General features: G+C 44.6%; 1 protein-coding gene across 4 annotated transcripts in view; it reads left to right on the forward strand.

Annotated features, from left to right (window-relative positions):
- The window catches only part of Cdk19 (cyclin dependent kinase 19), a 155,919-nt gene extending 151,261 nt beyond the window's left edge, over positions 1–4,658 (forward strand). For all 4 annotated transcript variants that reach the window (XM_031348460.1, XM_031348462.1, XM_031348461.1 and 1 more), the window contains one exon: positions 446–4,658. In XM_031348460.1, the coding sequence (XP_031204320.1) occupies positions 446–574 (129 nt within the window). In that variant the 3' untranslated portion in view covers positions 575–4,658. The remainder of the gene's footprint in view (positions 1–445) is intronic.
- The last annotated feature ends 7,019 nt before the right edge of the window (positions 4,659–11,677 follow it).

The raw sequence follows: 11,677 nt of genomic DNA on the forward strand, positions 1-11,677 counted from the left end.
AGGCCAGCCTGGTCTACAGAGTGAGTTCCAGGATAGCCAGGGCTATACAGAGAAACCTTGTCTCGAAATAAAACAAAAATAAATAAATGAATGTATGAATGAATGAATGAAGTGAGAAGTTGCACGATATGGTTATATCTTACTGATTGCATTTTTTTTTCATTTACCAAATTGTTTGGTTGTCAGATGTCAGTCATGTAAAAGGTTAAATTACATCTTGGAAATTTCCTCTCTGCCTTTCTTCACTACTGTGGCTCTCCATCCCTACTGTGTAGCCAAAGTCAGTGCCAACCAGGGTAGTTACTGTCTGAGCCAGCTACAGTTCAGACAAGCAGAGCATAGCAGGAGTCTCATGAAAGTAGCTAACACCCTGTTCGCCTGTGCCTGGTACTGTGACCCTCTCTACAGTCACTAACTCCCTGCCCCGCTTTTCTGTTTTTTCCAGCACTCCAGTTCTCGCCTGAATTACCAAAGCAGCGTTCAGGGGTCCTCACAGTCCCAGAGTACGCTAGGCTACTCTTCCTCTCAGCAGAGTGCCCAGTACCACCCATCTCACCAGGCCCACCGGTACTGACCCACTCCCTCTGCTTGGCCTCAGAGAGCAGAGTGCCCAGTACCACCCATCTCACCAGGCCCACCGGTACTGACCCACTCGCTCCGCTTGGCCTCGGAGAGCAGAGCACGGAGCACAGACTCCAGCAGGGTGGTATTTACAAAGAACCCCAGAAGGAAGACTGACATCATGCAAAGCGCAGACGCCTAAGAGGAAGCCTTTGCATGCTAAGTGTTTTGAAGGACTAATAGCTCTTCTTCGTTGGCTTGAAGAAGATTCTTGTGAAGTGTCCCCAGCCCTCTTCCCCGCATGAATTCCTCTGTGACTTTCCTGATGAAGCATCTGATCTACCCCAGCACTTCTGCATCCTTCAGCAGTCTCTGAAGGAGTTTCTGGTGCACCTTTCTCACGCTGTAGCAATCATTATAATTTATCTTTTCTTAGGATTTCAATGTTCTAGGAACAGGGTTCCAGTGGTGTAGAGTTTTATACTTCATGAACCGATTTAGCAACACCAGTCAAATGCACCTTTAAAGCACTATTCACAGACTAACTGCTTTGCTCTTGGAAGTCTTAAAAAGAAACTGTTACTGTCCCAAAGTACTTTACTACTATGTTTTTATTTATCTCTTTCAGGGAAGGTCTAGTGAAAGACAAGTGTGGGGCAGAGGTGCCCACAGCCAAACACAGCTTAGATCATTGCAGCTTATGCTATGAAGAACTGAAGTACTTGGTGGTTTTTATATAATCATTCATGGGGAACTCAGTTCCCAGAATCATCATATTCTGAATTTTATAACTAAAATTATAATTTTAACTTCATGTAGAGGTTTCAAGAGCTTTGATGAAGTTCAGCCCTTTGGGGCTCACCTGGGAAGTCTGCAGAGCCTGTTTGCTGCACTCGGACCTCGCGAGGAGCCGTGCTTATCAGAGCACGCTTCTTCCACGGGAAGGAGAAGCTTTTGCCATATTGTCAGGGGCTTCTCTCGAGGGGCTGCTGGCTCTTCAGTCTCTTCACATCTGCTCAGCATGAGGAACTTTCTTCCGTAATCAAGGATACTCAAATAGAAGTCTGTTAATTCATCTGCAGTGTTTTCCATTTGTATGTACATTAAGCATAAAGTGACTATTTTTAAAGCATGTTAAACTTTTAGGTTTCATTCATGTTTGAAGTATGTATTATGTATGCATAACTTTGCTGTTACTGAGACGTAACGCCGTCAAGAATCTTTTTTTATTGCACTGAATGCTTTCTTTTGCCCCTAGGAAAAAACTTAATAATTGTGCCTAAGAACTATGGGCAGATAGTGTAAAGTAGATGGTAAATATTTGCATTTCCATGATCTACGAATTAGAGGGGAGTTCCTTTTTAGCTACTTTTGAGGAGCCCCCACCTCCAGAATCAAGAGGAAATGTAAAGGCTTCGAGCTCCCATTGGAGTGCGGGGGCAGGACATCTGTGTTCTGCTGCTCCTAGCAGCACCAGCCTTGTTTTCAATGTTTCTTGAGCTAGAAAAATAGCCAATTGTATATGCAAACTATATGCATTTTTAAAAAAAACTATTCTTGTGAACCTATCTACCTGGTTAGGATACTCTGGGGTCCATATACAAGTAAAATAAGATTTTTTAGAAGCCAGTATACATTTTGCACTATTGATGTGATACTGTAGCCAGCCAGGACCATACTGATTTCAGCATAATGATGCTTATAAATAGTAATAAAGGCTGTATAGTGACATGTGTACCAGGACCGAAAATGAAGTCATTGACACGTGACATGCTTCATTAGGAGGAATTTCTGACTCTCTCCTTAGATTTTTTTTATCCTGTATATTTTTTTAAAATAAGATTCAGCCTCGTGCATAATGTAGCTATCCATATAAAGTTCTGTCCTGTGCCCTGGAGCCTCTTCGTCTAGGACCATTGCTCCCTATCACAGGCTCAGTGCTCCGCTGGGCAGAAAAACAAAGAACAGGAGACGTTTCCTTGTTATAGCCAATCCAGTGATAATAAACTCCTGTGGGATGTCTGTGCCATGTGGTTGACTTATAAATGTCACATGATATGAAGGTCCTTTTGTTTACTTCTGAACCCTCTTGGATAAGTATGCTTCTGTATTTTATGGTAAGCAGTGTTATGGGGAAGCAGGTCTGTGTCTGACCATGGAGGAGAAAGCCAGTGATTAGCTGTCACAAAAGGCATCTATGCATATTTGAAATGTTCACAGCAGCCTTCAGCAGTTGGGTGGCCCTTGTGGACAGAGCATATTCTACTAAGTGGTGGTAGAGAATTACAATGAAAACAGAAGCTCTGCTCTTGCCCTTGAATGAGCTCAATTTAATAAAAGATATTAGCCCCTAGTCTAATACACACACACCACACACACACACACACACACACACACACACACACACACACACAACAGTTCTTTGTATACAAACTGGATACACAGTTTTGGCAGATGCACTTACGCATTCACAGGACTCAGACGGCACTTTGTCATTTGCTTCCCGTGTAGTGTCTTCCAGGACATATAGCCAGAAAACCCCACCATCTGCAAGCCAGGCTCCACATCGCCGCACTGACTCTGGCCCTCTGCTTTTCAGTTCCTCAGGGTTGGTGATGCATACACACCTGGGCCCACTGCTCTCAGAAATAATTTCTCTTCATTATTCCCTTCCTCTGTGAAGGAAGCAAAGCCTTTTGTATACATTAAGGCCATAGTCCATGGGGTGGGACCTCAAATGACCTGTGAAGCTTCTTATGGGTGGAACTCATCTTTGTGAGCCTCAAGCAATGGTATTTCTCTTTGAACATTCATTAGATACTGTTTTGTTCTCTAGGGACACAGGGAGACATCCTCTGAGTTAGGGGAGCCTCCGAGTCTAGGGAGGGTTGAAGGATTGAGTTGAAAGGATTCTGTTGTACCTGTTAAGTCACTTAGAGGTAGCTTTGTAGCAAGGGGTTTGGGGAAAGGATTCTTGTAGCAAGGAGTTTGGGGAAAGGATTCCCGCACCTAGGAGCAGAGTAGCTAAAAGTACCACGGCGTGAGTTGGTAATTTGAGGCTAAAACAATCCTTTTGATGAAGTAAACCATGAAGTGAGATGCAGAGATCAAGAGACAAGTCTGTTTTTATTCTGTGCTTTTGAAATTTAGGACTTGGAGCTCTGACATTATGCATTATGCACTCTGTAACGTAGCTCCATTATGGGAAGGTATAGCCTCATGCTCACACACACGCTCCCTGCCTGATGCCTGGTTGGTCTCTTGCCCCTAAGAGGATGCTCTGCTCTGCTGAAAGGGAAGAGAGAGAGGAGGACTTGCAGCTTGCTTTGCTTCTGAGTTAAGATGTAGCAGCAGCTATGCACTGCTTCCTAGGTGGCCAAGAGAGACACCGAATGGCCGGTGGGCTTATTGGAGGCTCCGAGGAGTCGAGGACAAGTAATCATTTTATACAGAGTGTAGCAGTTTAGGTCCCCATAATCATCAAGAGTAGTCATAACCATCCTAGCCCCAAAGGCCAGTGTTTGAGGGATTTAAGAAGTGTATGATACCTAGGGGTATTTACCCTTCAGGCTGTTTTCTGTAGGGAGTGATGACAATGTGTTACATGGGGAATACCTGATGCACTCTTACCACCTAAGTAGTGAGTAAATTAATACTTTTTTTTTTTTTAAAAAAAAAGCTTTGTCTGGGTAGACACTAAAAGCATTACGCAAAGCCAGGACTGAGATGTCCTTTTTAATAACAACTGAAAGTACTTTTTATATATGCTATACAGTATGTCCTTTCTAAACTAGTTTGTATTCCTGATAATTCCTATTTGTGACGTGTACCTGTCTATCTTTTTGGTCATTTTCTGCACGCGCCCCCTCAGTATGATTAGATATTGCCATGGCTCTCCTTGCTCTGCTGTGATGTGTGTACGCCAAGCCTGCTGCCCTCTCTGGGGATGCAGGGTGTGTGGCCTCGGCCTCTTCAGAACTGGGTGCTTCTGCACTGGAGTTATCCAGCCACCCTTCTCAAAGTGACTCTTCCAGCTTCGATAAGTTACATCACATTTATTTTATATTCTTGATTGAAATAAAATTTAATCGACTTTGTTTCTGTGTGGATTATTTTAGGAGTAGACACATAGTTTTTAATTTAAAAAAGTATGCACTTATGTGCACATGTGTATAGACAGAATATTGCATATGTAGAAAGCTGCAGTACAGAGGTCTGTCTTAGGGTTTTTGTTTCTATGACAAAATACCCAAGAGCAACTCAGGGAGGGAAATGTATATTTCATTGTACAGCTTGTCACACCTGGTGCCCTGGTTCCCAGAAAACTTGTTTGATTGGTTGGTTGGTTGGTTGGTTGGTTGGTTGAGCTCTGGCTGTCCTGGAACTCACTCTGTAGACCAGCAGTCAGTGCTCTTTAACTGCTTGCTGAGCCATCTCTCCAGCCCATGGGTTTTCTAATATTGGCTGTCAAACTCTCCAGCTCTTCGGGCTTCTCCTTAGTGCTAAGATCACAGAACCTTCACAGCATCATGTGTGGAATGTTTATTGTTTGAAAGCCTTAGCAAATTCTTGAGTAGTATTCCCACAGTCCCAGCTCTGAGACCTTTGTATTTAAATGAGTGACTCTGATATTAAGTGTCTAAAAACGAACATTTATTCCTTAGAAGCAGTGACATGCAGTGATGCTAAAGAGTGCCTAATGCTCTAACAGGGTCTCTGGGTCTCTCCGTGCGCTCCGTGCAGGTGTCAGTGTCTGGGCCGAGGCTCTGTGCATGCAAACAAGATTGCAAGATTGTTGGCAAGATTGCAAGACACTAGAAGAGGGCCTCACCCTCTGTCCACCAAGTTCTGGGCCTTGAAAGTTCTATGGAAGCCTTCCCATACACCCTACGTGCATTACACAGACCCCACAAAGCATTTTTAATAGTTTGTGATAGATGTCTAGTTTGATGCATGTGATTTAACATGTAATCATATGGATATGTCCTGTGTTTTTCTTTTGTTAGTTTGTTTTTTCACACACACGCACACACACACACACACACACACACACACACACACACACACACGGTAGACATGGTTGGAATAAGGAGATGGCTAAATGGATAAGACTGCTTGCTTGGGAGCAGGGCAGTGGTGGCACACACCTTTAATCCTAGCACTTGGGAGTCAGATGCAGGCAGATTTCTGAGTTCCAGGACAGCCAGGGCTATACAGAGAAACCCTGTCTGGGGGATGGGGGTGGGGGGAGCTTGCTTTGAAATCATGAGGATCTATGTTGAAATCCCAAGCACAGGTGTAAAAAGCCAGGCCTGGCTCCATATGCCTGTAACAGTCAGCACTGAGGGACAGAGAGGTACATGCCAGATACTTGCTGGCCAGCCACGAAATGCAATCAACGAGTTTCAGGTTCAGTGAGACAGTGTCTCAAGGCAATATGGAGAGAGCAATAGAGGGAATACCCAATGTGCTCAAGCCTCTGCATGCTCATGTGCATGCCCCATACGTACACTGTTAACGGGGTACCTGAAGAAAACTCCCAAGAGGCCCAAATAAGCCAATGGAATCTTTAGTAGCTGCTAGTCAGACTGTCCCAAGCAGATTAGTGGGAAGCAGCCTCAACCTCCAGTTAGTTTGAAATTCTAAGGGGGAAAAAATGTAATTGTGACATACAGAAAGGCAGCTCCGGAGAGATAGCCATCAAATGGTCAGGCACTTAATGTTTAGCTCAGGGTCACATTGTCCAGGAATTTCGGGCTGATTCAGAAACAAGTTTACCTTAGGAGTTTATAGCAGGTTCAAGGTAGTTTTAGCATTTTAGTATTTTTAGTATTTCTCAGGAATACGTTCATGGAATGGAATATAGTTCAGTAGCCCACAAGACCACATATGCTGCACACACAGAAGGTAGACTTGGGAAAAGTATGGTGTAGGCCAATAGTTTTAAGTCTGTCCCTGGCACACCCCTTTGTAATAATGAATTTACAGTAAGCATGTAAACATACTTTTGTTAAAAATCAGGGACTCTTCAATTGGGTTCACAGGAAACTGGGAGCAGGATCAAAACATGGACTGGGGGCCTTCCTTTTGAGTCGGTCTTGCTTTGGTGCAGACTCTTGTTTGGTAATCGTACTAGTGCCTGTCTACCTGACCTATCTCATACTCCTTGAGACCATAGGTACAAAGACAGGTCACTTAGCCTGTTTCATCCATCCTGCTATGAGGCCAAGAGCAGAGAGAGTGACCTCCCTATGGTTGGCTTTTTGCAGCCAAGGACACAGGAAGATCTTCAGCTGGTGTCCTAAACCTACAGGCCCTTTAGAGTCCAGAGTCAGCAGAGCCTTCTCCAGAGAGATTACCTTCCGATGAAGTCATCCCCGAGCAAGAGGCGTCATTCTCCCGGGAAATGACTGTTGCCTAAGCAGTTAGGACAGACCCAGGACTGAGCTACTGATCAGCTAGCTTACACCTTGACTGAGATGGCATGTCCCTTACCCTTGTGATGGCCGGGAGTTTATGTCGGTACCCACTAGCTATTTGTCTCTGATTCCAGTCCCTGGAAGTTAAGTTCCCAGTATCCCTGACTTAGTAAACTCCATCTAGAAATGTACGGCCGTGACTATCTACTTGTTATGATATTACTGATTGATGATTGATTGATTGATTGACTTGGCTTCTATAACCTGCTTGTGCAGATAGCCAAAGATTGTTTTGGGTTGCCTTAACTACTAACTTGGCAGAACGGAACAGTTTTTGCTTTCTTGTATAGATACTGAAGGTCTTTTGGAGGGGGCTCTGTTAAAATCCCTTCCCCACACTCCCCCTTCAGGACATACCTAAATTTGGGTTTGGCTTGAGGATTCTCATCCTGGTAGCAGCTAATCAGTCCATCTTTTGAATATAATTGGATTGAGTCTGTGGTCTCTTCTAAAGCTTATGTAGTGACTGTATTCCGAAGATGGGCTTGAGGTCACTAAGTTTCTTTATCAGCTTCTAGTCCAAATGAGTCTGTGTATTTTTAATTTCCTTCCTTTGCCTTTCACCATTACTCATCTCTTCCACTCACCTGTTGGTACTCCTGGTCCTGGGCTCTTGAATTAAAATGTAGGTGGTGTTTCTAATGAGCAATGGGTAATGAGCAAGTCACTGGGCTCAACTTCAACCAAGGCCTGCTAGAGACAAGAATATTTATTTATTTATTTATTACTGTATTATCTTAAACACATCAGGTCCTGAGAATGTGAGGTGAAATGCCAAAATATGAGTTTACTTTCCATATGAAGTTGAGAATTTCTCTTTCCAAGTCTGCAAAAAATTATGTTGGAATTTTGATGGGAATTGCATTGAATCTGTAGATTGCTTTTGGTAAAATAGCCATTTTCACCATGTTAATCTTACTGATCCATGAGCATGGATCTCCTTATATCTTCTTCAGTTTCTTTTTTCGGGGACTTGAAGTTCTTGTCATATAGGTCTTTCACTTGCTTGGTTAGAGTTACATCAAGATATTTTATATTATTTGTGGCTATTGTGAAAGGTGTTGTTTCCCTAATTTCTTTCTCAGCCCATTTATCTTTTATATAAAGGAGGGCTACTGATTTCCTTGAGTTAATTTTGTATCAAGTCATTTTGCTGAAGGTATTTATCAGCTGTAGGATTCGGAGGCCACTTATATATACTATCATATCATCTGTGAATAGCAATACCTTGACTGATTTCTTTCCAGTTTGTATTCCCTTCGATCTCCTTTCATCTTATTGCTCTGACTAGAACTTCAAGTACTATATTGAATAGATAGGGAGAGGGTGGGGAGCCTTGTCTTGCCCCTGATTTTAGTGGAATTGCTCGAAATTTCTCTCCATTTAGTTTGATGTTACCTATTGCCTTTCTGTACATTGCCTTTCTTATGTTTAGGTGTGTGCCTTGTACCCCTGATCTCTCCAAGACGTTTAACATGAAAGGGTGTTGGATTTGTTAGGTTCACAGCGAAAGGATGTGCAACGGAATAGTCAAAGAATACAGTCAATCAAACCCTGGGGAAGGACCACTCATGGGGTAGGTCTCTGGGGGAGGACCACTCATGGGGTAGGTCTCTGGGGGAGGACCACTCATGAGGTAGGTCTCTGGGGGAGGACCACTCATGGGGTAGGTCTCTGGGGGAGGAACCACTCATGGGGTAGGTCTCTGGGGGAGGGACTACTCATGGGGTAGGTCTCTGTGGGAGGACCACTCATGGGATAGGTCTCTGGGGGAGGAACCACTCATGGGGTAGGTCTCTGGGGGAGGACCACTCATGGGGTAGGTCTCTGGGGGAGGAACCACTCATGGGGTAGGTCTCTGGTGGAGGACTACTCATGGGGTAGGTCTCTGGGGGAGGACCACTCATGGGGTAGGTCTCTGGGGGAGGACTACTCATGTGGTAGGTCTCTGGGGGAGGAACCACTCATGGGGTAGGTCTCTGATTTGTTTGACCCCATGCTTCTTTCTTCCTAGTCTGGGTTCTGCTGGTCATGAGGCTAAGAAGTGAGTACCCCATTTGCTTCTTTTCATTACTTTCTAATTTTAATGAGACGCCTTACATCTTGAGTTAGTCTTGCCATGGCTTTCTTGTGGAAGCATGTTGTCACAGTCTTTGATATATCTAATTTCTGGGTCTCTGCAGAACTCATGGGCATTTGTCTCCTCTCTGTTAAAATGGAAGGAAAACCACAATGAGAGCCGCTTCAGAGGCTACGGGCGTATGTTGTATGTGTGTGTGTGTGTGTGTGTATAGAGGTGTACCTGCTCACGTGCACATGCAGATGAGGGTCAGAGGACAGCTTTGTGTATCCTCCTGAGACCTATGTCCACCACCTGTGACACAGGGTTTCCCATTGGCCTGGAGCATAGTGAGTATTAGGCTAGGCCAGCTGGCCAGTGAGCTCTGGCCAGTGAGCTCCGGCCAGTGAGCTCTAGCCAGTGAGCTCTGGCCAGTGAGCTCCGGCCAGTGAGTTCTGACCAGTGAGCTCCAGCTGGCCTCCTGCTTCTTTCTGTCTTCCCCACACTGGGATTACAAGAGCTGGTCTCCACACCTAACGTTTCTAAATGAGTTGTAAAGGCTCAAGTGTGCGTCCTCATGCTTGCAGGCTGAGCCCTCTCCCCAGCCAGCCCCCTTTCCTGTAAACTAATTCTGGCTAATATGCAAGGAAATAGATTTCAGAGTGATGTTTTCACTCACGTGTCACTCATGGGTACCAGTCTACCTTGTGCTTGTTCACCTGCTACTGCTCCCCTCGCCTGTGCCTCTTCCCTCACGACATACATGTTCCATTTGCCTTGCTTCCTCTTCCCTTCCCTTCAGACCAGTTCTTCCTTTCTCATGGGCCCCTTTCTATTTTTTAAAAAAATATTTATTTATTTATTATATGTAGGTACACTATAGCTATCTTCAGACACACCAGAAGAGTGCATCAGATCTCATTATGCATGATTGTGAGCTACCATGTGGTTGCTGGGATTTGAACTCAGGACCTCTGGAAGAGCAGTCATTGCTCTTAACCGCTGAACCTCCTCTCCAGCCCGCCCCTCTCTACTTTTATGTCCTGTAAACACACATACATTCTCTCTCTCTCTCTCTCTCTCTCTCTCTCTCTTTCTCTCTCTCTCGTGCGCACGCGCACACACACACATTTAGATCTGCATTCTGTAGAAAAAAAAACCACAATGTTTGCTTTTCTAAAGCTGACTTACTTCACTTAACAGTACATCCATTTTCTTGTGAATGCCATCATTTCATTTTCTGTTACTATGGAACTGTCACCAATACATACTGATGCTGATGAAGAGCCGGCTTCAAGCTCACACAGTTACAGACACTTCAGCAAAGATGGCTGAGCACTCATACTCATTGTTAAAAGAAAGGAAGGAAGAAAGAAAGAAAAGAGAGAGAGAGGGAGGGAGGCAGGGAGGGAGGGAGGGAGAGAAGGAAGGAGGGAGGGAGGGAGGTAAGGAAGCCTTTTCCACACACAGTGCTGGGGAAACGGAATATCCACATGTAGAAAAATGAAACTAGATCCATATCTCTCACCCTACAGACAGACAGACAGACAGACAGACAGACAGACACACACACACACACACACCACCACCACCACCACCACCATCAGTTACAACAACAACAACAACAACAAAAAACGATTCAAAGTGGACAAAAAGATCTTAGACTGCCAGAAGAAAATGCAGGTGAAACACTGGCACTGGCCAAGTCTTGCTGAAGAGAACAGCAGAGCACAGGAAGTTATCCCTAGAACTGGATGATGGGATTGCGTGGAGGCGACGCAGGATACTGCCAGCAGAGCCCAGAACGCCTGAAGCGTTGGAGAAAATGCCTTCTTCCATTTGGCTCCTCTTTTTCACAATGTGTCTGCTCCATTTTTTTTTTTCCTGCTTCCCTCAGAATTGGGAAAGGAGCTGAACCCATATCGCCTGAATTATCAATTTCCAAGATCACAGAAAGCTTCTACCCTCCAAGTTTCTGAGTTTGGACTGATCCTCACCTCTCCCTATTCATTATCTGCCCCGTGTCTAAAACTTCACTGGAAAGAGTCATATTACGCCTGGAGTCCCTCTAAAACTGCCCGTGAGAAGTTTCTGCTAGAGGATAGAACTCCAAAGAGACAACTATTGAGAAAGGCGTCCAGGATGAGAACTAGATATTAACCAACCCTGGGTGGCTTGGCTCAGAACCCTCCAAGAACAACTCAATGACAAGCAATACCCAAAGGGAGAGCGAAGCCCACAGCTGGCATGGTCTCTCCCTAGCTGACCTTCGAGAGAACATGGTGAGCCTGCACTCTGAACCTGGCAAGGGGGGTGAACACAAGGTCACTCATTTCAGGCTCAGGATGCCCAGGAGCCTCTTGCCAGTCTCCACTCTTCTGATTTTGCCTCTTTCTGTCTGACCTTTCATGGCTGACCTATCCCTACATTTAGAGTGAGGTCAGAAGATTACCGGAGCCCAGATGTTTGAGGTCAGGTTAAGCAATCTATCAAGGACTTGTCCTTATTTAATAATAATAATAATAATAATAATAATAATAATAATAAAAGTGAGGTGTGGTGCACAAACCTGTAGTTT

This window comes from Mastomys coucha, unplaced genomic scaffold (assembly GCF_008632895.1).
Source record: "Mastomys coucha isolate ucsf_1 unplaced genomic scaffold, UCSF_Mcou_1 pScaffold3, whole genome shotgun sequence".
Classification (NCBI taxonomy): domain Eukaryota; kingdom Metazoa; phylum Chordata; class Mammalia; order Rodentia; family Muridae; genus Mastomys; species Mastomys coucha.